Source organism: Mandrillus leucophaeus, unplaced genomic scaffold, assembly GCF_000951045.1.
Source record: "Mandrillus leucophaeus isolate KB7577 unplaced genomic scaffold, Mleu.le_1.0 Scaffold46, whole genome shotgun sequence".
NCBI classification, from domain to species: Eukaryota; Metazoa; Chordata; class Mammalia; order Primates; family Cercopithecidae; genus Mandrillus; species Mandrillus leucophaeus.
In genome coordinates, this window is record NW_012104920.1 from 852726 (window position 1) to 879067 (window position 26342).

The 26342-nt window shown below is 50.9% G+C and overlaps 1 protein-coding gene across 2 annotated transcripts; it reads right to left on the reverse strand.

The window, feature by feature from the left end:
* Positions 1–2055: 2055 nt before the first annotated feature.
* On the reverse strand, positions 2056–26342 carry CHD3 (chromodomain helicase DNA binding protein 3). 2 transcript variants are annotated; one of them, XM_011994531.1, is made up of 40 exons: positions 26082–26342; positions 25401–25513; positions 24420–24590; positions 24097–24221; positions 21600–21883; positions 21235–21365; positions 20843–20993; positions 20500–20693; positions 19944–20177; positions 19552–19755; positions 17811–18022; positions 17017–17148; positions 16524–16623; positions 15917–16108; positions 15577–15777; positions 15089–15226; positions 14709–14830; positions 14389–14562; positions 14127–14268; positions 13747–13878; positions 12090–12207; positions 11756–11880; positions 11319–11550; positions 10834–11000; positions 10206–10383; positions 9659–9724; positions 9123–9208; positions 8839–8972; positions 8133–8277; positions 7799–7961; positions 7583–7704; positions 7342–7477; positions 7128–7229; positions 6812–6937; positions 6311–6419; positions 5988–6120; positions 5475–5670; positions 4227–4390; positions 3845–3971; positions 2056–3358 (listed from the first exon to the last, which is right to left on the reverse strand). In XM_011994531.1, the coding sequence occupies exons 1-40, from the start codon at positions 26179–26181 to the stop codon at positions 3237–3239; spliced, it is 6003 nt and encodes a 2000-aa protein (XP_011849921.1). In that variant the 5' UTR covers positions 26182–26342; the 3' UTR covers positions 2056–3236. The 2 variants fall into 2 exon arrangements, with proteins under 2 accessions (XP_011849921.1, XP_011849922.1); XM_011994532.1 differs by lacking the exon at positions 7128–7229 and having other exon boundaries at positions 2058–3358.

The window sequence follows — 26342 nt, forward strand, 5'->3', positions numbered from 1 at the left end:
TTTTTTTTTTTTAAGATGGGATGGGAGAGAAGAGGCTAATTTTCGCGTCATGTTAATCTCACTTCTCTGGCATGTAAGGGTGCTGGTATGCCTGCTGTCTCTCCACTCCCAGTTCTGTGTTCCAAAAATTGAGATGGCTCCCTGCCTATGACTATGATGAGGAGCCTTGCTTCATTTCAGAATCTACCTTCAGCCTGCTAGGGCAGGTATCAGAAATTCCAAAGGGCATTGATATGAGGCACCTAATTAGAGCCTATCAAAGTAGGAAAGGAGAGCCATTTGAAAGGCATCATATTTCAAACTTTTGCTATTATCTGTGTTATCTTTACAGTCACAGGGAACACTGGCGCTACTGAAAAGATACTTACACAATTTTAAGTGTCTTTAAAATTTGTGTCCCATAATGGGACGTCACCTATTGTATATATGCCATGTATTCTATTTTAGAATCCTGTAAGTATCTTATGACCATATAGTCATAGTCAAGGACCAGCAGCGTTGGTATACTGTCGATGGAAGCGCACAATCTCACTCCAGGATCCCACTCCAGACTTCCTGAATCAGACTCTGCAGGGTTGTTTTTTTTTTGTTTTTGAGACAGTCTCACTCTGTCGCCCAGGCTGGAGTGCAGTGGCGCAATCTCACCTTACTGCAGCCTCTACCTCCCAGATTCAAGCGATTCTCCTGCCTCACCCGCCGGAGTAGCTGGGATTACAGGCGCCTGCCACCACACCTGGCTAATTTTTGTAGTTTTAGTAGAGATGGGGTTTTGCCGTGTTGGTCAGGCTGGTCTCAAACTCCTGACCTCAGGTGATGCGCCCACCTCGGCCTCCCAAAGTGCTGGGATTATAGGAGTGAGTCACCGCGCCTGGCCAGACTCTGGCATTTTAACAATCCCAGGTGATTTGTGTGCATGTGAAAATATAAGTATCATTGGTCTAGATCCTAGACTCTTTTAAGATATCACCATCTGTAGGTAGAATATTTAAAACATAATAAGTATGACTGATAGATTATTTTATCCAAAGTTCTAAAGTAACATTCTATTGCTAAAGAAATCCTAAGCTACTATGTTACATTTTTCTCTTAAAAATGTGAACTTATTAAGTATTAACCTCAATTTTTAGGGGTCTCCAACCTTTTTAAAATATTTTTGATTGACAAATCATATACACTTATGGTTTATAAACCTCAATTTTTGTAACCCTATTTTGGCATTTTCCTGTCCTTACGTCTCAGCTTAAATGCTCCCTCTTCTGGGAGGCCGCCTTCTGCCTTCAGCATAGTAGAGCCTTTTCCCCACCGCTCTGTAACATAATGCCCTGTTTTATTTTTACTGCTTTTATTTTCATGCTTTGTGGGTGTCCTCACTGGAGTGTAAGCCCCATGGTAGCAAGGGCTGACCTGTGACTGTTTTATCTCCAGGGCCAACAGCAGTGTTACTGTATAATATGTACTCAATAAATATTTGTTGGCTTTATATCTTATTTTTTTAATATAATAGCCTTGTGAACTAAATGTCTGGCCTCTCTCAATCTCTGAGAATCTCTGTTTAGTGAGCAATAAACATCAAGGAAGTGCCTAGCAGTTCAAATCTTTGGTAAGCTAGACAGATCTGACCCTCAACTCCTTAAAAAAATAAGTGTGCCTTTGCTTCATACTGGAACTGAACCTGTGGAGCTGTAGTGACCTCTACTGACTCTTAGGGGAACTAAAGTGCAACTTGAAGGTGGAAAGGATGATCAAAAGGATGGCTGGAAGGCAGTTTTGAATCTTGCTAGGCACTCCTCCCACTACATTTCTGTCCAGTAAGTCCCACTCTCTCTGAAGTCAACCTGAGGCCATGTAGTATCTGCTGCTCACCCTCCTTCTCTACACTGAGCCCATCACATAGTTGGAGCTGGAAGAACCTCAGTTTTAGTGAATAATCCAAGAGATAAAAATGAGGAAAAGGAAAAAGTCGTAAGATTTTTTTAAAAAGAAAAGGCAGAAAGCAACAACTTTTCTTATCCCTGCCCCCAAAACTCCCCCCCCCATAAAAAATAACAGAGCACACAGAAAGGAAAGTATAATTTATATGTACAACCAATAAACCTGATACAGAAGAGGGGATCAGGACAGACCAGGAGTGGGTGTGAAGAGAGACTGGGAAAGGGGCAGCAAGAAAGTGAAGGGGCAGCAAAGAGGAAGTGGGGGGTTCGCCATGCAAACTGCCACTCTCCCCGGCCCCTCCTGGGAGGGGGGATGTGCCCACATTTCCCTTGCCTGCCCTCCACTACTTTGCTCTGGTCCCAGTGACAAGGTAGCTCCCAAGACCCTGACTAGGTCCCCTGCCTGACTTAACGCAAATTTAGTCTGTATCTAGGCCTTGAGGAGGGAGGGTAGTAGAAGTCTTCAGGAACCTAAGCCCCAGAGCTGGGGGGCTTCCCCGCCACCGCCGTCTGGCCCATTGTATTCTCTCCCACCCTTCTAGGTGACCTGGGTCCCTAGAACAGGTTGGGGAGCTCCTCTTTGGCTTGAGGGAGTATCACCCAACCATTACTCTTTGTAGGGGGTGGTCCTTGGTCCCTAGGGAGGGGGGAACGTTCCCAACACAAGATGCCGGTACACAGGAGGTAACTGAGCCAGTGAACGGCACCTTTATTCTGAGGCTGAACAGCAATTGACTTCCTCCCTCATAACTGCTCCACCCTCCATGTGGGGAGAGGTAGGGAACGGTAACATGCAGCCACCCCTCCTCGTCCCTTCCTCCCTCCCAGGACTCATTTTCATCCCTCTCTAAAAGTCCCCCTCCTCTCTTCAAAGCTCTCTTCCCCGCAAAAGTTCCTAAAGGCCAGGCAAGGCTAATTCTCCACTTCTGCATGAGATGGAGCTGATTCTGCAGGGAAACAGCTGGGGAGGCTCCACCTCTTGCCTCCCCACAACCATTTACTGGGAAGTTGTGTATACTTGGCGGTGGGGGAGGAAGGTACTTGGAAGACCCTGCCAGCCGTCTCCCACCCAGACCTCTTCTCACCAGCACAGTCTTCAAGGCTTGCTGGGAAAGGCGCGTGGGAGTGGAGAAAGACAAAGGGCCCTTCTTGAAGAGAGGAGCTGCAGAGAGGGGCAAAGGGGTTCCTAGCCCAGTGATGGCCCAAGGGGTGGGGAAGGTGGAGGGCTGGCAGCAGGCCCCAGCGCTTGAGCTGGGGGTCGGCCTCGGGGACGGGGCCTGGGTGAAGGGCAGGCCTGGGATCCAGTCAGTCGTCTATACAGATCACCTCCCCGGCTCGGGGCTCCTTCCGATCCAGCCCGTCTGACACCAACGCCCCCACCATTTCCTTCTCCTTCTTCACCAGCACTGGAGGGCCGTTGGTGGCGGCTGTTTGGGAAAGTGGTAAGGAAAGATCAATTCCCACATCACTCCCAAACATCACTTCATGACAGTGGTGAATTCTCACTTCTAGGCCACCTCCTGCCACTTCCAGTTGCCCCAGGTAAGGGTGGGAAGACAAGGGCAAACCCCTTTCCCTGAGATTCCACTTTGTGTTACATGACTGAACACATGTTCCCACTCTATACCCCTCGGGTTTCATATTCACTTTCCCTTGAAGGAACCTGGAGGGAGGTGGCTTGGGTAGAAGACACCAAGTCACAGATCTACTAAAACTCTGGTTTTTGATAAAGGAGATCAAAGAGGGGTTAAGAAAGGGATGGGGGGGACAGCCTAGAACAACTCTATCCCATAAAACACCAGATACCACCAAGGAAATGAGATAGACTAGAGCAGTTAAAGGGCAGCTGAGCAGAAATAAAGTTTGGCAAAGGAGGAGTGTGAGTAGCAGGGGGTAGGAAAACACCAGCTGACCTGTGATGAAGGACCCTGCAGGCATCTGGCTGTAATTGGCGCCTGCGGCGGCCAGGGCCCCTACGGGTGCGGCGCTGAAGGCCGCCCCGTACCCCGGAGGTGTAGCGTAGGGACCCGGGGGGAAGGCCTGGAACAGAGAGTAAGCAGAAGTTGGAGTTAGTTCATAGTCTGGGAGAGGAAAGAAGCTGTAGGGGAGACATTAGGAGCCACACTCCACAGCTACTGAGGGTAGGATACACAGGCAGGCAGACTCACTCAAGGGTGACGACTGTGTTCTAGCAAGATGTTTTTCCATATTGTATAGGATTCTGATGGAAGTGTTTGTATGTGTGCAGGAGGAACCCAAACAGGGAAAACTGGAGCTAGGGGGAAAGAGGGTTACCGGTGTGGGGTGAGGCTCCGTGCCCTTGCTGGCCAGCCGGCTGAGGATGCTGCGCTCGGACATCTGAAGGCGGGCTGCGATGGGGGGTATTCGGGATAGCGTGGCTGGCAGGCGGGTCACGTCCGCCTTCATGTCGCTCAGCAACTCCTCCAGCTGGTTCAGAACTGGGGCCCGGGCCACAGAGAAAGAAGGGCAAGAGAAAGACAGGGAAATAGAGAGATGGAGCCAGGAAAAGAGAGGCATCAGACGGACAGATACAGGCAGAAAAAGAGCGAGAGAGGAGGACACAGATGTCAAAGAACCAGAGATCAAGAAAGTAAAAGTAGACAAAAAACAGAAGCAACTCAGGGGAAAAGAAAAAGTGTTAGGAAAAGAGAGAGAACAGATCACCACAGAAGACAGATGGAGAGAAAGAAGAAAGAAAAAGGGAGCATGGAGGAAAGGAAGATGGGGGGACATCGGAAGACATGGGGGCGGGGAGTTGTCAGAACATCTCATACTGGAAGAGCAAGGTTTGGGGTTGGGGATGATGGGGAGGAAATAGTCAGGAGGCATGGGAGGTGGTAAGTGTCAAAGCTTTAAGGAATCAAGATTTTAATATGTAAGGGGAGAGGGAGGTTAGAAGGTCAGTATTACAGGTTCAAGGAATTAGAACAGGGATCAAAGGGACCAGGAGTCAGTGACTACATCAGGCAGGATTAGATGGTTAGAGGGCTTTGGATATAATCTCTATCATTGGCAAGGTAAGAGGCGGTAGGAGGAAAGGTCGAAGGTCAAAGGGAAGTTTCATGGAGTAGGGAGGGTCAGAGGGTTGGATGGGTGGTAGTTTCTGCCTCATGGGGTGAAACAGATGTGAGGGAATGTGATTTGTTTGACCAGAGCCAGGGATTTGTATGGTGCACACACAGTCCAAGGCCCCTAACTGGATGATGTCGGCAGTATGGCGGGGATGCGGCTCCACTGCCAGTGAAGAGGCCCCACTGTGTAGAGGGGATGTGGAGGCTGGGGCAGGTCCCTCTATGGGGCATGGTTGTGAATGCTATCAGGTGTGGATGAGGGTTGGTTTGCACAAGTCCTAGAGGCTAAAATCCAAGGGGGTGCCAGGTCGGTAGGGGTGGGGTTAGAGGTCAGAGGGGGGTGGTTCAGAGGGTAGAGGGGTCAGGGGGTGGGAAGATTTTGAGGGGTGCGGGGTGAAGACTTACGCAGCGTTGTGGGCCCTCCCCCGCGCGGGGCCGCCGCGGCCCTTACCCTTGTGCAGGACGGCGTTGGCCGGCTTGTTCCCCGCCAGCGACTCCTTGGAGAGGTGCTGGTGGCTCTCGGCCAGGCACTCGGCCTCGGCGAAGCGGGCGTGGAGGGCCATGGCGGGGTGCGCCGGCTCCTGCGACAGGTTCAGGTAGGCCGCCCGCCGCAGCTGCTCCTCAATCACCAGCGCCTGCTCCAGGAGCTGAGGGCACAGGGTTGGGAGGTGAAGGCAGGGTTCTGCCAGCAGTGAGTGAGTGGCAGGTGGGGGGACTGGACATAGCAGGAGACCTACCCTGCCCTCGCTGCTGGCCCAGAGCACTCCTAGCTCCAAACCAACTGCGAACCTAGCATCAACCCTGACCCAGACCACACTCCCAAGCACAAGGTTACACTTTGGTCTTGGCTCCAAGCATCACCTCAGCCCTGAAGGTGTTAACCTTCCCTAGGTTCCAACTAGATCTGGCCTCACTTCTGACCCAAGCCCGTCCATAACCCATTCCTGTCCTCCCTCATTCCCACCTTGAACCTCCGGGCCAGGAACTTATTTTTCATCTCCAGAAAGTTCCCCTTATTGGCTTCAGTTTTAAATGGCTCGTTGATAATGGCAAATTGAGCATCATTCTGGATGTCCTGCCACCGTGCATAGCCATGGCTACCAATGAAGGAAAGGGAACCATCAAGGAAATTAACAGGAATGGGCTTGGCTTTGAACACTTCTTCCTTTTGGCCTAACTCCCCAAAGTGTGGCAGTAGCCCTGTCCCTGGGTGTGAAATCATCATCCTTTTTTTTTTTTGCCAGCTTGAGAGAACTTTTTCTTTCTTGCACGTGTGTCAAAGGATACAGGACAATCCCAGCCAGAAGCCAGTAGTCGTGTCTTCTGTGCCAGATCTCATTGAGTTTGCCTGAGGAAATAGCTGCCCGTTCCTCATTCTGCCACAGTGTGTGAAGCTCTGCAAAGGCGGCAGCAGACAGAAGAGGCAACAAGGGTTTGCAGACTGCACTCAGTCCAACAGACAGGTACAGATGGGGAAACTGAATAATGAAAGGGAACTAAGGGCTCCTGAAGAGGAATGGGTAAAGGTTAGGTCAGGAGTTCGGAACAAACTCCGTTACTAACCAGGTTCGAGTTAGAATTAAGAATAAAGGTGGGATTAGAGCCAGCTTTGGAGTTAAGAGGGATACTTAAGAAAGATTTAGAGCAAGGATCGGAGTCAGCATGCAACATACTTCATTGGAAGTTACTTGGAATTAAAGGTAGCAGGAAGCCTCAGGCAAAACGAGAAACCCCATGAGGATGAGCAGATCCCCTTGAGGAGCAGAAAGCAGCGAGAGTCTCCCCAACCTGTGAAGCCACCATCTGCGATATTGAACATGAACCGGGGCTTCTCTGTCTTTTCCTCTCGTCGCCCATTGGACCGTGGCTCATCTCGAGGCCCTGGTCGAAGCTCCCGGTCACCTTTTACATCTTCTGCTAGGACAGACAGGCCAAAGCTCACACCTCAGGACACCCTCCTCCCAGGTCCCAAGACTACTATCTGTACTGTGCTGTCCTGGCCTTTCAAACAGCTACCCGCCCAGGACCCAAGCATTTGGTTCCCCAGACTCCACCTCCCCTGATGCCCTCAGGGACCCAGGTGTCCGGTCCTTCCACCCATTACCTCTCTTGCCCAAATCCCCTGCTTCCCCCTCCGGCCTCTCCCTGTGTTCCTGTCCATCCATCGGCTTCTCCTCCCCCCTTTCTCCTGGCGTCGACTCTGTGGCTGTGGGAGGGGGTAGGGGATAGGAAGGGAGGATGTTACCCTCATCCTCTGACCCCAGAAGAGGGACATCCCAAATTCTAATCCCCCATCACTCCTAAGGCCATGCACCCACCTGACTTCTCTCTGTCCCCACGGTACCCAGGTTCAAGCTCCATCTCTCCAGGTACCCCTGGCACCTCATCCTCTAGAGGAATCTTCCTTGGCTCCAGCCGCTCCCCGAGTGATGGGGCTGGGCTGGGGGCATCAACCTGTAAGAGGACAATGGGGTCAGGATGAGCTGGAGGGCTCCCAGGCATCTGGCCTCCAAGCCCCCTCCCCTCCCACTCCACAGGGGAAGCCAGGGAGCCACATACCTCTGTGTCCATCTTCTCCCCAATTCTGCTGTTCTTCTCTGGCTTTTCCTCCTGGTTTTCGGCTTCCTCCTTCTCAAGAGGAGTCCTTATGCCTTCTCCTTTCTCACTTGGAGCTGGAGTAGCTGCAGGGGAAGGCACAGTGATAAAGACAGAGGTTCTCTTGCCCTGACTCCTGGCTCCCTTTCTGTCTCTCCCACCATCCTGATTTCTGATTACCAGGTTTAGAGGTGCAGGGACTGTTGGTAGCAGAAGCCTCAGGAGTGGTGGGAGACGTTTTGGTAGGAGAGGAGGCTCTGGAGGAGCGCTTAGAGTCAGCGCTGGGGTCGGGCATCAGTTCTGGCATTGACCAACGCCCATTGATGTGCTCAAACTCCTGCACCTGGGGTGGGAAGGACAGGTGTCAGCTCCAGGCACTTACAGACATACAGACAGGAAACTCCAGTCTCCTCCGTCTCACACCAGCGCGAGCTTACAACTCAGGGACAGAGGCAGAGGAAGGACAGAGACTAGGCAGCCAGCTTGATTTTTTGGGTGAGAGGAAGACTGATACCTTCTTCTTGACGAGAGACATGACTCCAATGCGGGTCAACACCTGCTGGCGACTCAGTCCCTCCCGAGGGACCCCATCGGCAAAGGTTTCAGAGCCATCTGCCCCAGGCTCACACAGATGGCGCATGAACAAAGATACATAGGCCCTAAGAAGCATGGGGTGGGAGAACGGTTAGGGAAGCCACAGAAGGGGTATAGGGCAGTGAGGAAGATGCAAGGATGACTGAGGACCCCCAAGTCCCCAAATCCCCAGATGCTCCAGGGCTCCTCCCCTGGGCCTCTCACTCTCACCATTACCAGCCCTCCAAGTCCTAACCGTGCCCCTGCGCCCCATCCCTGGCCTATCCCCTTGGCCTTGGTACTTAATTCCTGGGCCCCATCAGTCAGCTCTTCATCCTTTCCACCAGCTCCTCCTGCCAGGTGATTGTGGCCAAGTAAATGTGAGGCTAGGACAGCCCAGGAGAGGTTCCTTGCTTCAACACCTCTCCCCTGGGGAGGATGCCTGGCCCCTCTACTCTAGGCTCGGCTGAGGGGAGGTGGGGTGGGCTGAGACCACCCCCCAGGAAATCGAGCCAGGAAGCGTTGTATGGCAGGGAGGGTGACAATCAGTTGAGTAAGGTCACATCATATGGCGGCCCCGAGGAAGAATGGAACACCCAAAGCTCTTACCCTCGCGTCCAACTCAGCCCTGTATCACCCACACTCACTTAAACTCCTTCTCAGTCTTGCCCCTCAGGTCCCGCACCAGCCACTGCGTGGTGAAGGCATCCTGTGGTGGCATCCCCCAGCGCATCACGGCATTGAGGAAAGCCTTCCGCTGACGGGTATTGAAGCCCAGCACCTGAGGGTGGGGGCAAGAAGGCAATGACGACAAATGTCCAGGGTTCTTAGGTCTTGTCCTTTCTACCCTCAGTGATCCAGGCCCCAATTTCCAACCTTCTGCCCTCATGCTCTCCTTGGAGAACTCACGAACACTGGGCCCAGCTCTCACCTCAATGTTGCCCCCGACTCGGGCCAGCAGTGGAGGCAGTGGCTTATCTTTCTCATTCCGGAGCTGCCTCTTTGACTGTCTACGCCCTGAGAGTGGGGATGACATCAATTAGCTGATCCACCACCTCCTCTAAGCCTCAGTCCTCCTTAGCACCCCATTCCCACAAGATACAGAACACAGGAACATTCCTATCATGTTTGAGGTGCTCCCAATTCTCTCCCAAGCACTTCAGAACTACTAACCCAGTGACTCTAAAAGAACTAGTCATATTTTAAAATTAATAGCTGATATCTGACAAAGGCCCAGATTACCAGTGGAAATGGAAAATGATTCAGCCTTTCTTGATCTAGTCTATGTGGTCACACAAACCGAAGTTTACTAGTGGAGAGACTATCAACATTGCTTCCTTTCTGCTCATCTGCAATGGAGTTTTTCCACACACACACAAAGATTTTTTACTTGTACAAAAACAGTGGGCTTAAAGCAAACTGAAAAATAAAATGGTAAGAGGTAAGAGTCAGGAACACAGATGCCACCTTCAGGACGTTCATCGAAGTCTTCATCCTCCTCCTCTGAACCCACCGAGTACTCTGACTGGTTGTCTGTGGGGGTGGAGAGGGCCCAGTGGTCAGGGAGGTCTCTCGGGATATGCCCGTGCTGGGGCCCTTTCTGGCTGGCTTCCTCCCTGCCAAGACTTGTCTACCTGTATTCTGGCCTTGGCCCTTCTGGGAACGCCAGGTCACTGCCCGAAGTCTGACTTGGGAGCCGCATATCCTACAGCATCTCCATTCACCGCCCACCTTCAGTCTCTGGGCCCCTCTGGTTCTCCTGCCAAACCTACTTTAAGCAGTGGCCCTGGGTGTCCACAGGATGCCTGTGCAACCACCAAATAGTTTAAATCACCTGCAAACCCACCTGGCCTCCGGGTAGTTCCTAATGACTCTACCTTACGTCTTTCCCTTTTAGCAGGGAAAGGCTCTGACTTCTAGGCTTCTCTCTTACCCTCTAAGTAGCCCCAGCCTTAAGTCCCTTCTCATCATCACTTCCCCCGCTTTTACTGCCTGCATCTGGGGCAGTCCTCACCTTGGTCTTCCTGAGCAGCATCATTGTAGTTAACTTGCTTGCGAACCCGCTTGCCCTTGCCTAGATTCCGGGCTAGGTCTTCCTGCTGTTGCTCATAGTGATGCCTCAGCAGCTTCTCCCAGTAGTCAGGGTCCACATTCTCCTCCTGCTTGATGATCTCTCGCTCAATTTCCTCAATCTGAAGGGCAGCAGAATGAATGAACACTGGGGGTCTCCTTCTTTGCTAATCTTTCCATGGCAATGAAATCCCTACTCTGCTGCGTCAGCCCAATCCGGTCTCCCCACTCCTGGAGCTGCGTGACTCTGCATACATTTTCTGGACATTGTGCATGTTCCATGCCATCTCTTACCTGCAGCGTGCTCTCCTCATGTTTTCTAAATCTCTCCTCTAATCCCTCTGACAGTGTTTCTCCTGCACTGTCTCAGAAGGTACCCTTCTGTGTTTACCAGTACTGTCTGTGCCTACGTTTCTCTCTGAAGTCCAGTCTCACCTATTAGACGAAGAAGTTATTTGAGGTCCACTACTGTTCTAAGGGGGACGGACCCTCCTATTTCAAGGCCAAGTAAAGGATACTGCCTTTTGGAGATGGCCTGGGATAGATAATGTCTGGCCCCCAGAGCCTCTCACCTTGTCTTCTTCCCGCACGACGTACTGTGCCACTTTGAAGGAGCTGAGATACTCATTCATGTTCTGCACGTCAGTGTCCTCAGTTGCATCCTGGTTCCGGTCCAACAGCCGAGCGATGGCCTCATTGTCATAATGAATCACACTGCTGTCTTCCTCCTTGTTCTCCCCTGGTGAGAGGGAAAACAGGGAACTTTGGGTTCCAAAGTTTAGAAAGGCTGATGGGAAAGCTTCTACTCTGCATCCTTTGCACAGAAGCCCTGGAGAAGGCTCTTTCCCTGGGAGCCAATGTTGAAAGGTTTATGTTTTGTTTGTTTTAACCCTACAGGCAAAGAAAGAGGTCAACCTTCCTCCAAGAGCCACTAAAAGAAGGCTCTCCTTCCTTCAAAGGCTGCAGAGAAGAGTTGTTTTTCCCTCCGCAGGGGGCTGAGAAGTACTCCTGGGAGAGCAGGGGCCTGCTTTCACAGAGCTGCAGAAAAGGTTCTCACCCTCGTTTTCATCCTTGAACAGCTCTTCAGTGCCAAATTTGAGAATGTCGTCAAGCTCCTGCTTAGACATGGAGCCTGCCTTGGAGCCCAGCCCAGGCCGCACAACCAGGTGTGTCAGCATCATCTTTCTTTTGGCCACTTGTGTGATTCGCTCTTCCACTGACGCACGAGTCACAAACCGGTAAATCATCACTTTGTTGGCCTGGCCAATCCGATGAGCCCGGCTAAAGGCCTGCAGGGGCAAGAGAAAGTGGCGGGTGGGCCAGGGGAGTGGCCGGGGAGAAGCTGCCCACATGCTCAAGAAAGAAGGCTGCTGAAGAAGGGTCTTCTCTCCTCCTAGAAGCGATTTATTTCTGACCCCGGAACATGACACCCTCCTCCATGAACCCACATCTCCTTGCTAAATGGTGCAGGCGCTCCAGGATACGAGTTCCCACCTGGATGTCATTATGGGGGTTCCAGTCAGAATCAAAGATGATGACAGTGTCAGCAGTGGCCAGATTGATGCCCAGGCCCCCAGCTCGGGTGGACAGGAGGAAGCAGAATTGTTGGGCTCCAGGAGCTAGGAGGTGAGAGTTGGATCAGGTTTTTCTTGTACCCAGTAGGTCTGTCCACCTGCTCCTAGACGTTCTCTGATGACAAACAACCATGCCCCCAACTCAAAGCCTAAGTTTCCAACGTCCCCCAAGCCAGTCCCCCTCCCATCCCAGAGACCTATCACAGGTTTCTCAGGCCTCCCACACCCACCAGGGACCAGTGTATCTCCCTCACCATTAAACCGATCGATGGCCTCCTGCCTCAGGGCACCAGTGATGCCACCATCGATGCGTTCATACTTGTAGCCTTCATAGTCTAAGAAGTCCTCAAGCAAGTCTAACATTTTGGTCATCTAGAGCAAAAGGAAAGGATGGAGTCTGGAATAATGAGGTGGTGGGATAGCTTGCTTATTCTAACTACTCCTTTATACAAACTCAACCCTGATCCTTACACCTGAACCCCTGCCCTGTCTTAAGCTCCTCTTTATTCCACATTCTTATCACACTCTCTTTTTTCTTTTTCTTTTTATTTTTCTTTTTATTTTCTTTTTATTTTTTTTTTTTTGAGACGGAGTCTCGCGCTGTCGCCCAGGCTGGAGTGCAGTGGCCGGATCTCAGCTCACTGCAAGCTCCGCCTCCCGGGTTTGCGCCATTCTCCTGCCTCAGCCTCCCAAGTAGCTGGGACTACAGGCGCCCGCCACCTCGCCCGGCTAGTTTTTTGTATTTTTTAGTAGAGACGGGGTTTCACTGTGTTAGCCAGGATGGTCTCGATCTCCTGACCTCGTGATCCGCCCGTCTCGGCCTCCCAAAGTGCTGGGATTACAGGCTTGAGCCACCGCGCCCGGCCTTTATTTTTATTTTTGAGATGGAGTCTCATTCTATTGCCCAAGCTGGAGTGCAGTGGTGCCATCTCAGCTCACTGCAACCTCCACTCCCGGGTTCAAGTGCTCCTACTACCTCAGAGTCCCTAGTAGCTGGGACTACAGGTGTGCGCCACCACGCCCAACTAATTTTTGTATTTTTAGTAGAGACGGGGTTTCACCATGTTGGCCAGGTCTCAAACTCCTGACCTCAAGTGATCCTCCTGCCTCAGCCTCCCAAAGTGCTGGGATAACAGGTGTGAGCTACCATGTCTGGCCCTCTTGTCACACTCTCTTGATTTAAGAATGTTTCTCCTAAGGCAGAGGTTCTCTGCGACCCATGAAAAGGTTTCAGGGAAATCTAGGAACCCCCTGAAAATCCATACAAATTTGTGTCATTGTATGTACAGTTGTCTGGAGAGTGGACCCAGAGTTTTCATCACATTTCCAGAGGGTCTGTGCCTTCACCCTCACCTGCCAATAAGATGAAGAAATAATACCAATCTCTAAGGAGGCTCACCCTCACCCTTCCCCCATGCAGCTGAAAAGGAACTAAAGCTGGACTTCAACTTCCAATAACCTTAAGAACAGGCATCAGAGGCCAAGAATAAACTTGCTATACAGTAATCCCAGCACTTTGGGAGACCGAGGTGGGCAGATCACCTGAGGTCAGGAGATCGAGACCATCCTGACCAACATGGTGAAACCTCGTCTCTACTAAAAATACAAAAAATTAGCCAGGCATGGAGGTGGGCACCTGTAATCCCAGCTACTCGGGAGACTGAGGCAGGAGAATCACTTGAACCCAGGAAGCAGAGGTTGCAGTGAGCCCAGATCACGCCCCTGCACTCCAGTCAGGGAACAAGAGAGAAACTCTGTCTCAAAAAAAAAAAAAAAAAAAAAAACTCTTACAGGAGGAATCTCCTCATTTGTCACACTGGAGCAGCCACAGGAAGACGGTAAGAAATAAAAGTGTGGAGGACGAGGAGAGGGAAGAGGAAGCAGATGTAGACAGCTAAGGGCACAGGTCACCTGCGAGAAGATGAGTACTCGGTGTCCTTGCTCCTTCAGCTTTCGCAGCATCTTCTGGAGCAGCATGAGCTTCCCAGATGACTTAATAAGTGCCCCACCCTCATAAGCCCCACTGGGGAGTTTGGGGGACTCCTGAAAAGGGAGGAGAGAGGAGGAGGACAGGGTCAGTTGGAAACATCTCCCCATATTCTTACCATGCCTAGAAGGCCAGATGCCCAGATCCAGCTTCCACACATTCCCAATTCCTACTGCTCTCAGAGACCCAGTCCCTGGCCTTCCAGCGCACTCCACCCTTGTGGCTCAATACCCACCTCCCCACTACTCCCCACCCATGTTTTCTGAGAGCGGACATTCGATCAGCTCCTGCTCTGTGTATCTACCATAGCAGCCACGGGAAAAAGGTATGGATGGTTGCAGCACTTCTTAAGATCCATCATGATATTAAGCAGCGACACCTGGTTCCCACCACCTCGTGAATTCAAGGCCTCAAAATTTCGAGTCAGGATGTACTTGTAGTATTTCCTAAAGGCCAGGAAAGGGGTGTAAAAGAAACATAAATAAAGGAAGCAATTATGATATTGCTCTTGGAATGCTCCCATCAATCCCCAACCCCTACTCCAGGCAGCTTGTCTTGCATCTTACTTCTGCATGGGGCTTAGCTCCACCCGAACGATGAGCTCTGTCTTGGCTGGCATGTTCTTAAAGACATCTGCCTTGAGCCTCCGTAGCATATGTGGCCCCAGCAAATCATGCAGTTTCTTGATCTGGTCCTCTTTGGATATGTCAGCAAACTCCTCCAGGAAGCCCTCCAAGTTGCTAAGAGCCAGGAGAGAAGAAAATTAACAGGTTGGCAAGTTATTTGCCGCTGATCTCAGGCTTACCACCTCAGATTAATCCTCTACCGGTTCATTTTATCTGCTCCACCTCTCATCTCTGCCAACTACCCTTAGGGAACCACTTACTTAAATCTCTCTGGGGTGAGGAAGTTCAGGAGATGGAAGAGCTCCTCCAGATTATTCTGCAGTGGGGTTCCTGTCAGCAGCAACTTATGATCTATCTTGTAACCATTGAGAACCCTGAAAAACTAAAAGATGGGGCAAGGCAAAGCAGGAGAATGGGCTTATTAGTGGCAAATGACCGACCCACAGCATCAGCCTTTCTCTGTCCCAGCTCCCATTTCACTCAGGATCAGAGGCCCCAAATCTTTGGCCCTCTCCCTCCTCCAACCTGGCCGTCCTCCCAGACTACAGAAAATCCCCAGAACTTTGTTTGGGTTTTTTTAGGACCAGGGCAAGTAGGAGCCCACCATTTCAAGTTTTTGAGGTCTGGGAACCTCACTCACCTTGGACTGGTTGTTCTTGAGTCGATGGGCCTCATCTACCACAAGACAGGCCCAGCGGATAGAACCGAGTGCTGCCTGATCAATGGTGATCAGCTCATACGATGTCAGGAGAACGTGGAACTTCACCTGTGCCTCCCTCTGCCAACATAATTATTGCCCATTCAGCTGCCACCTGACAACCATGGACTTACACCTCCAGACACCTTTTCCTGACTGTGGCTCCCAATAGGAGCCATTACTCTGTTCTCCAAGCAGGGATTACAGACCATGGCCCCTAAACCTCTGTCCACATTTCCAGTACTGACAGATCCATGTACGCCCTTGGGAGTACCTGCCACATCTCTAGGATGGTAGTGCAGAGACACGAGGACAGGTGGAGGAAGAGGAGAAAGGTGAGGAGAGAGGGGAATAGAGAAACTGAATTCCTGGCTGAGAAAAAGAAGTGACAGATTTGAGGGTCTTAGAGGATATGAGGTAGAGGGGCTTACCTTCATCTTAAAAGCTTTCTTGCCCCCTTTGATGGCGTTGTCCTCAAAGGAGAATTCATTCTCACGAATGATGGCCCGGCTATCCTTGTCACCCGTGTATGTCACCACATAGAATTTGGGTGCCCACATCTGGAACTCCCGCTCCCAGTTAATGATGGTAGAGAGTGGGGCACTCACCAGGAAGGGACCTTTTGTGTGGCCCTGGGAGTCAAGAATGGGGCAGCATAAGTCTAGGCTAGAGGCTGTATACCCCAGTCCTCTGCCAGCTACACCCCTCCATCTTCCCCCTCCCCACTTCCCCAGTCCAAGCGGTCCCCTTCAAGGTCCTAGAGTCCAGCACCTCCTTATAGAGTGAGTAGAGGAAGACAATAGTTTGTATGGTCTTGCCCAGCCCCATCTCATCAGCTAGAATGGTATCAGTGCCCTGGGCCCAGGAGAAGCGCAGCCAGTTCAGCCCTTCCAGCTGGTACATGTGCAGGGTGCCTCCAGTGGCTGTGATAAACCGTGGCTGAGTCTCATATTTCACGGTAGGCTACAGAGACAAGAAGTCAGAAAGCTCAAGGAAATAACCAGCAGCTCCTCCAGTTTTAGTCTCCTCCTCCCTGGCATGGATACCAAGTTGGATTACAATTCCCTCTACTATGGCCTGAGTTTACAAAAGTTCTCACATCCAGTCTTCAGCCCCTCCCCCTCATTCTGTAAGACAATATCCAGCAGCACCATGGGGGAGGGCCAGCTGGTGAAAGAGCCGCCAGTGGGCTATCTCTAGCAGCTCCTGCCCTTTTAGGCCAAAATTCTTAACCACTCTTGGGGCAAGGCTGGACGCTGAAGGAAGAGCTACTGTTCACAGAGGTTACTGAATCTCTGGGAAGTTCCATCAATAGCCCTTGGGAACTCTTCGATCACCATGGCTCCAGAAACAAGAAATGCCAACTGAGAGGACTCACATCATTAGTGGGAGAACTGGGAGGCCCATCACCCTGTAGCTCCTTCTTCTTTTTCTTATACTTCCGGGGCTGGGCAGGGTCTTCCCCCATAATTAGTTCTCTGGAAAAAGAGTGGCTCTGAATGAGGCCTCATCTTTGGGAGTCCTACGCTTTCTTTTCTGAACCCATTCCAGACCTACTTCCCACTGTCCATGACCTAGATTTTGCCATATTTCCTTTTTCCCAGGCTTTTTACCCTTGCCCTTTGGATTTCACCTCAAGAACCAGCCCTCCCCACTCTTGAACATTCTCTTCTCCACTACTCAGCCAGATCTTGTTTTTGTTCCTTACACTACCTCTTTAGCAAGCCCATCTCAAACAACCCAGCCCAGGTGGCCATTGCCCTGAACTCCAGGTTGAATCAGTCCCTTCTATACCCTCATTTTATGCTGGAGTTTTAGCTTTCAGGCCCTCATCCTCAGAATCCCTCGAATCCACAGGCTCGTTCCCTCACCGGTGTCTCCAGTAGCTTTGCTTATGTTCTTCATATTCAGGGATATTCATTTCATCTTCCTCCCACGTGGACTGGTCATATGGCAAGTCCCTCCATTTTACTAGATAGTGGTAATTCCCCTTTTTATCCACACTGTGGGGCAGGAGGCCATAAGGAGGAGCAGGAGGAAACAAAAATTGCATAGATCACAAACAGCAAGAAGGCCTGAGAAACGCAATTATCAGCAAACACACAAAATTTGTCACCCAACCTTCAACAGTGGGCGCTGGAAGGGACGTGAGAATAGTTAACCTGGCAGCCTAACCTTCTCAGGATGGTATCCTAAAAATCAACTATCACAAAACATTCCTGGAGATCCCTCCTTATATCATTTGTTCACCTAATCACTAAGTATTTTCCTCATGGAACTCAGAGTCTCGTGGGGAAGACAGCATTGAAATAACTAAATAAATACCGTAACTTTAGGCAGTAATAAGTACCATGAAGAAGAAATATTCAAAACACTGGTCTGGATGAATTGTCTCTCATGTTTCGCTTTCATGCCCTCATCCCCAGACTCATGTGCTATGTCTTATGCCACTGGAGATGACAAAAGAGGCACTGCCTGGCCGAACTTTCCTCCTGTTTTCTCCCATTCCCCTGGAGGAAACAAGGCCAGAAAGGCTGGAGCTGCAGCAGAGGTTATCAAGGTTAGATCAATTACCTGGCTAATCAGCAAATACTAACATGAGGCCATCACCATGGTAAGAATAGTGTCATATACCAGGTCTTACTTCCCAGGGCCAAGGATTCACCTGTGGTTGATGATACGGTGGACAGTCATCCACTCTGGCTTGATGCCAAAACGATAGTACTTCTCCTCCATCTCAGCATAGTGTGGGTCTTTCACTTTACGCTTGTCACTCTTCCCATCATCCTCGCCAGAGCCATAGTCCAGGGGCGGGGGCTCATCCATGTCATTCTTCCGCTGGTAGTTTCGGTACATAACCAAATGGAAGATTTCCAGCTGATAGGGCACAGAAAAATGGGGAAGAGACAGGCCTGACACTCACAGAGGACAACAGGGAACAGGGAAGAGGCCAGCAGGAGGAATGGGACAGGGAAAGGGAGCTATGAAAAAGGATGGATTGGCCGGGTGCGGTGGTTCACGCCTGTAATCCCAGCACTTTGGGAGGCTCAGGCGGGTGGATCACCTGAAGTCAGGAGTTCAAGACCAGCCTGGTCAACATGGAGAAACCCTGTCTCTACCAAAAATACATAAGTTAGCCAGGTGTGGTGGCACACGCCTGTAATCCCAGATACTCAGGAGGCTGAGGCAGGAGAATCGCTTGAACCCATGAGGTGGAGGCTGTAGTGAGCCAAGGTCGCGCCACTGCACTCCAGCCTGGGCAATAAGAGAATAACAGGCGTGTCCCAGCACTTTGGAAGGCTGAAGCAGGTGGATCACCTGAGGCTGGGAGTTCAAGATCAGCCTGATCAACATGGAGAAACCCCATCTCTACTAAAAATACAAAATTAGCCGGGCGTGGTGGCGGGCACCTGTAATCCCAGCTACTCGGGAGGCTGAGGCAGGAGAATCGCTGGAACCCAGGAGGCAGAGGTTGCAGTGAGCCAAGATCGTGCCACTGTACTCCAGTCTGGGCAACAAGAGCAAAACTCCATCTCAAAAAAAAAAGAAAAGAAAAAAGAAAGAAAGAAAAAGGATGGATCAGAGACAAATGAGTCAAAGCCAAAACAGGAGAATAAATAAAATGAAACACATGCAACAGTTTCAGAAGCCACGGCCTGGGTGGGGCTGTTATGAGCAAAAGGAGATAGGGAATGGGGTTATAAACATTGAGTTTTTCTTTTTTTTTTTGAGATGGAGTCTCTATTGCCCAGGCTGAAGTGCAGGGGCACGATCTTGGCTCACTGCAAGCTCCGCCTCCCAGGTTCACGCCATTCTCCTGCCTCAGCCTCCCGAGTAGCTGGGATTACAGGCGCCCACCACCATGCCTGGCTAAATGTTTTGTTTTTTTAGTAGAGACGGGGTTTCACTGTGTTAGCCAGGACGGTCTCGATCTTCTGACCTCAGGTGATCCGCCTGCCTCGGCCTCCCAAAGTGCTGGGATTATAGGCGTGAGCCACCGCACCCAGCCGATAATTTTTTTTTTAATAGAGATGGGGTTTCACTATGTTGCCTAGGCTGGTCTTAAGCAATCTTCCTGCCCTGGCCTCCCAAAGTGCTAGGATTATAGGTGTGAGCCACTATGCCCAGCCAGGAATATTATAAAACATGGAAAAAGACAGATAAGGAAGGACGTGAAGTTAAGAAAGGCTATGCTGTATCTGAGGGAAGAAAGCTAATGGAGACTGAAAGAGGACTGTAGACCGAAAGAACCACAGATGGAAACTAAGCAAGTAGGGTATAAAGGCCAGAGGCCTGAAACGAGAGAAAATGAAGGGTATGGGAACCCAGCAAACAGAGGAGTAAGAGAGGGAGAGGATGGCAGGAAATGAGGTCATGGGGGAGAGGGAAAGCAAAGGTCCTAGTACCTGAAGCTCCTTGGCCCAGGAGCAGTGCCAGTAGGATAGTCCCACCCACTTGACAAAGAACTCTCGCTCTGATCTGCCTTGAAGAGGACGCGGGGCTGGGACATCTGGATTCCCGTCTGCCTGTTGAGGGGCTGGCACTGCTACAGGCGGCTCCCCCCACCGCCAATGCAGGATCTTCTGCACTCGACCCTTCAGCACAGGGCACTTTGGGATGGACATGTACAAGAAGGAGGAAAAAAAAGAGGCAGACAGAACCCATCGTTAGATGATAGGATAGGGGTCCCACAGAGTAGGGGAGTGCAGAGAAAGGAAAAGCTGGACATGTGGGCCCCAGGGATGGGGGAAGGGATCAGGCCCGACAGTAAATACAGAGGGGAGATGTTTCCACTCACTGTGCATCGGGGACACAGCCATTCACCATTGGGAATGTCAGGCAGGGGAGGGTTTAGACAATGAATGTGGTAGGAAGAGATGCACGCGTCACAGCACAGCAGCTCCCCGCCGTCCTTGCACACGCGGCAGTACTCCATGTGATCATCCTCCTCCTCCTTCTCCCCTTCCTCCTCTCCCTCCTCTTCGTATTCCTCCTCTTCCTCCTTGGCCTCCCACTGGACCCCCTCCTTCTCCTAGGGGGCCAAGGACAGACACACAGACAGATGGCAGAAGTTAAGGAATGAAACTGGAAGATACAGGCAAAGACAGGACACCTGAATCCTAGAAGTGCAGAGAAGACTGGTGGGAACTAAAGAAAAGGACACTCCAGTTTCAGAAATGCTGATTCTGGGAGCAAAGGTGTGGGAGAAAGGAATACATTAGGATCCTAGACACTTGGACATCTGTTACTAAGAAGTCCAGCCATCTGGGGGTAGGAAGAGGGTAAGTGAAACCAAGGGGGAAAGAGATGGGTGGGTTCCTCAGGGTCATCAGATGCTGGCATTAGGTACTCACACAGTGAGGGCAGCTCCATTTGCCCTCAGGAGCCCGGTCAAGCTCAGGATCAAGGCAGACGAGGTGGTAGGCACGAGGGCAGGTGTCACACAGAATAATTTCCCCACCCTGCTGGCACACCTCACAGTAATCCTGGTGATCCGTCTCGTAGCCATCAACCTCCTCCTCCCCGGCCACTGCAGGACAGCCCAGGACTGTCATATACCCCGGTGGAGGGATAAGGAAGTGGGGCAGGGGGAGATGGAGAGAGAGAGGGAGAAGGGTTGAAGAGAGAAGTCAAAATTGAAAATAAGAATGAGAGGACGGCCCACTGACAGGATCACACGCAGTCAACACTCCTTACCCTTCTTCTTCTTCCTTCCTGGCCGGCCTCTCTTTAGTTTCTTGGTGCGGACAGGGCCATCAGGCCGGCCTGAGGCACTGTGGACACTGCCACTGTCCAGGTCTGATTCCTCAGCCTCTGGTTCAGGACCTTCGTCACTCTGAAAAACATACTGCCCATAGCCCCGTGGCCGTCAGTGAGGCAGACTTCATTCCACGCCCTCCCCAGGCCTTTGGCTTCCTGCTCCGTCGTCCCTCACAGATCCCTGTCTCTGGATCCTTGGCTCTCACAGATCCCTGTCTCTGGATCCTTGTTCGTCACGGATCCCTGTCTCTGGATCCTTGGCCCTCACGGATCCCTGTCTCTGGATCCTTGGCCCCCGGGTGTTTAGCAGACAGGGACGGGTCACTCACCGAGCCTCCTTTCTTCCTCTTGCCACCCAGCAGCCCTAGTTTTATTTTGAGCGGTGCCATTTTCTTTCCCCGAAGCTTCTTGCGTCCATCAGGCACTCGGGGGCTCTTACTCCGTCTCTTATGGCCTGGACCTGAATGAGGAGTTGGGTGAGAAGAGGAAAAAGGAGAGGTCATGACATCCTGGAATAATGGAGGTCACAGGAGCCTCTGGACTCCTCTGTGGGCTGTGGTTTCACTAAGCCCCACTTCCTGGAAAGCATCTCTCCTCCGGCAATCAGGGCTGGGAAGGCGAGAGTTCCAGACTCTAATGTGAAGACATGCGGTTTGGAAGGTGAAATGACAGTTGTTGGAAGAGAGTTCCCTACCTTTGCCCTCTTTGGTTTTGGCTCTTCGGATGGGTGGGGGCTGGATATCAGCAGCAGGGGGTGGTGGAAGGGCGGGGGGTCCGGAGGGTGCTATGGGGGTGGCCGATGAGACAGCAGCTGACACCTGCTCAGCTACAGCTGCTGCTGCTGCTGCCGCTGCCGCCGCCACAGCAGCTGCTGACCCCTTGAAGGGGTTGTTGGCGCTGAACTCTCTCCATTTGGCCCCAAGGATGGTCATCATCTTAGACATTGGGATCTTAGGATTCTTCTTAGCAATCAGGGGCCTGTAAATACAGAAGCAGAAAACTCGGACCCTTCACAGATGGTCTGGGAACACTGCCATCTCCCCTCATCAATTAAATCTATGTACATGCTAGGATTCCTGGGTGGTGAGAATATGTCCTATTAGGAAAAACAGCCATTTAAGAAACTAAACAAATAAAAATAAGTTTTAAAAAAGCGGAGAAAGAAAAGGTTTAAAAAAGCATTAAAAAAGAAATACAGACCAGGCACGGTGGCTCATGCCTGTAATCCCAGGCTGAAGCAGGAGGATCACTTGAGCCCAGGACTGTGAGATAAGCCTGGGCAACAAAACGAGATCCTGTCTCTACAAAAAACTAAAATTAAAATTAAAAAAAATAATTAGCTGGGTGTGGTGGCGCCTAGGCTGAGGCAGGAGGATGACTTGAGCCCAGAAGTTGGAGGATACAGTGAGCTATGATCATACCACTGCACTGCAGCCTAAATAACAGAATGAGACCCTCTCTTTAAAAAAAGGGAAATAGGCCGGGCACGGTGGCTCAGGCCAGTAATCCCAACACTTTGGGAGGCCAAGGCAGGCGGATCATGAGGTCAAGAGATGGAGACCATCCTGGCCAACATGGTGAAACCCTGTCTCTACTAAAAATACAAAAATTAGTGGGGCATGGTGGCACGCATAGTCCCAGCTACTCGGGAGGCTGAGGCAGGAGAATTGCTTGGACCTGGGAGGTAGAGGTTGCAGTGAGCCGAGATTGCGCCACTACACTCCAGCCTGGCGACGGAGTGAAACTCCGTCTCAAAAAAAAAAAAGGAAAATAAAAAACAGCAAAATAAAACTGAAAAACATAAAAGGTTAAGATAAAACTAACAAAAATACTTTACTTTTGTATACTACTTTACAGTTCATAAAACACTTTCACATACATTATACCTTATCTCGTCCTCACAATAATACCCTTGAGTTGCTATGATTCTCTGCATTTTACTAGTAAGTTCCATGGGCCCTGAAGATGGGCTTCTGTAGGACGAAGTGTGAAAGAGATAGACCATGCTGGTTCTGCTCTGGGGTGGGGTGCTAAACACTTGTGCTGACATGGGTGAGCCATGGTGCTGAGAAAAGCCCCATGTTCAGCAGTGAGGTAGGTGAGACAACATTACTAATGACAGTCATCAGTTACTGAATGTTCCCTAGGGGCTAGGCACTGATTGTACTGTGCTTTCTATTCACTATCCCACCCAACCCACACAGATTCCTATGAGGTATATATTACTATTCCCGGTTTATAGAAGAGAAAATTGAGGATTGAAGAGGTTAAGTTCCTTGCCCAAAATGTAACCAGATCTGAACCTCAGCAGCTGCCTCCAGAGCACTGAACTGATATGTTAAAGTGCCTCCTCCCCAAAAATACGTCTGCACTGTTTTCTTTTTCTTTTCTTTTTCTGAGATGGAGTTTCGCTCATTGCCCAGGCTAGAGCACAATGGCGTGATCCTGGCTCGCTACAACCTTCACCTCCCGGGTTCAAGCGATTCTCCTGCCTAGCCTCCTGAGTAGCTGGGATTATAGGCATGTGCCACCATGCCCAGCTAATGTTTTTTGTATTTAGTAGAGACGGGGTTTCGCCATGTTGGTCGGGATGGTCTTGAACTCCTGACCTCAGGTGATCCACCTGCCTTGGCCTCCGAAAGTGCTGGAATTACAGCCATGAGCCACCGGACCCGGCCCATCTCTGTTATTTTCTACTCTACTATTCTCTACCCTTCTTCAGGAGCCACTGAAGCTCAGGTCCCACGGCCAGCAATGGACCCTCCATTATTACCAAGGCCTAAGGAAGGGGCACGGGACCTGCTAAGTGAGCAAAGGAAGTTTAGGAACACTGATGGTATCTCTCAGGTCCAGCTAGAGAGAAGTCACAGAGCAGAAGATGGAGCTGTTGGGGCAGCGGAGGGCTCACTATATTCTGTCCTCACTTCATTCTGTTGTGAAAGAGTTCTCTAACCCAGCACTGGAATCATGATCGCCCCTCCACCCCTCGCCCCTCAGTGAAGAGGTCTTAACTGGGGTTCTTGGATCCTTACAAGTCCAAGAGTTCCCTGAAATGACGTGTGGAATTGGGTGTGTATATGCCGTGAATTCTCTGGAGAGCAGTTTCATAGCTTTCATCAGATTCCAAGGGGTCCAGGGCCGCCCTCAAATTAAAAGTGTCTATTAGCGAGGATTCCCCAGTCTTACCGCACCTCATGAACTGGCTGAAGGCTTTGTAGTTGGTGAGTGTGTGGTAATCCTCCTCAGAGAACACATGCTCCACATCCTCCAGGCCCCAGGTCAGAAGCAGAGTTGCTGATGACTTCTGTTCCACTTGCTGCGGGAGAGGGGCTTTGGTGAAGTAGGTGCTCCTCCAGGCCCTATTCCAGGCCCCACACATGCCTGTCTACCAACCCACCAGCTTCCCTGGGCTTTCTTGCTTCTTGCTCCATTCTCCAGTCCAGTCTCCATTCCTCCCCTCCTCATGCCCATCTTTAATGCGGATTTCTCACTCTCATTTCCTAATTCTACTCACCTTTTGCCCCCCATCTCCCTCCCCCTTTTTCCGCCGCTTTGTCTTCTTCTCCTTTTTTTCTCGGTGCTTCCTTCTTCGTTTCCGACCTGGTCCGGTTCCATATTCACTCCCCCCACTCTCTGACTTCTCCCGGTACTCATCTCGCTCAGAACCAAATTCCTCCTCACTGTCCTAAGAAAAAGAAATAAAAATAACATTTATTCATCCCTACCACTGCCAGAAACTGTTCTCAGCACATACCATATCTTATCTCTTTTAATCTTCACAACAATCATATGTGATAGTAACTAATTTTTTATCTCCTTTTTTTTTTTTTTTTTGGAGATGGAATCTTGCTCTGTCACCCATGCTGGAATGCAGTGGTGTGATCTCAGCTCACTGCAACCTCCACCTCCCGGGTTCAAGCAATCCTCCTGCCTCAGCCTCCTGAGTAGCTGGGATTACAGACATGTACTACTGCGCCCGGCTAATTTTTGTATTTTTAGTAGAGACGGAGTTTCACCATGTTGGCCAGGCTAGTCTCGAACTCCTGACCTCAAATGATCCACCCGGCTCGGCCTCCCAAAGTGCTGGGATTACAAGCGTGAAGCACTGTACCCGGCCATTATCTACTTTTACAGATGAGGAAACTAAGGCACAGAAAGCCAAATAAACGGCCTGGTATCCTAGACAGAGGAATGTTGGACTCTTGAATTCATACAGTCTTCTTCCGGAGCTTGTGCTTTCAACTGCTTCTCTTTGCTGCTGAGGCAAGTCATGCTGACAACAAGGCTCTTCACTAGGTTGCGGTGAATGAAGTTAGGGTCCCAGATCCCTGAGATACAGGCCAACAGTGGCAGGGAATTGGGGGGCCCAGGGGATCAAGCCTCCCTGGCTTCAGACCCCTACCCCCACACCAGTAATCAGGACCAGAGAAAATGTAGGTCTCTGAGAATGGGTCTCCTGAGCCTTGCCACAGAGTTAGAAATTCTTGACACTTACACGCTTCTTGCGTTTTCGGGGTTTTCCTGGCTTGTTCTCCTTCTGTTTCTTGGGTCCTCGTTTTCTCTTCTTCACACCCAATGCTGAAGGCAGCAGCCGAATGTCATCCTTATCTTTGAAGCAAAAAGCATCAGAAAACCTAAGCCTCTAGGTTTCCAGCCCCTGAGGCCCCTCAACTTGCCCCTTCCCCACCACAGCAGTTCCCGCTCTCTAGGAACTGGGGCATTAACTCCTCCAAGCCCTGCCCCCCCTCACTGGATGCAAACAGAAAGTGTTTCGAGTACTCTGGGATGCTCTGGTTCTGAATGGGAGGTCAGGGGTCAGAAGAGAAGAGCAGCCAAACCACTCCCCTCCCTCCCTTCCTACTAACAAGGGACCAGGCTCCAGGCCATGGGCTCTGACTGTGGCAGGTCCTTTCAGTCACCGCCAGGGCTCCTCCTGCCTTCCCCCTCACTTCGCCAGCTGGCATCCTGCCCAGGAACTGGGGAAGCCATGCCCAGCTGCTGGCCTGGCCTGACCCCAGCACTTGGAGTGGGGAGACACAAGCTGGCAGCTCCCTAAGCCAGATGCTGGGGAGGGAGAGCCAAAGGTGGACACCTGGGTTCTCACACTAACACCCTGGGGCCCTGACATCCTTTTGCCAAGAGGGAGGCCTCTATTTACATTTCCTCGGATAATTACCAGGCATCCTGTCACCCCAACACAGTCCTGGAGGAAAAGAAATCCTCAGCTGGTCATTTTTACTTCTTGCCCACAGGATCACAGTGTCTGCCTCCTTCATCACACCCTAATTCGACAGGAGAAAGTCTCCACAATTACCTAAACATTCCTCCTCCCAAGTAGCCTAAAACCTACCTTCAATTCTATTCCCATCTCCCCACTCCCTCTGAGAACTTGGGGGCCATACCCTTTGTTTCCCGATCTCACCCTTCACCTCCGTAT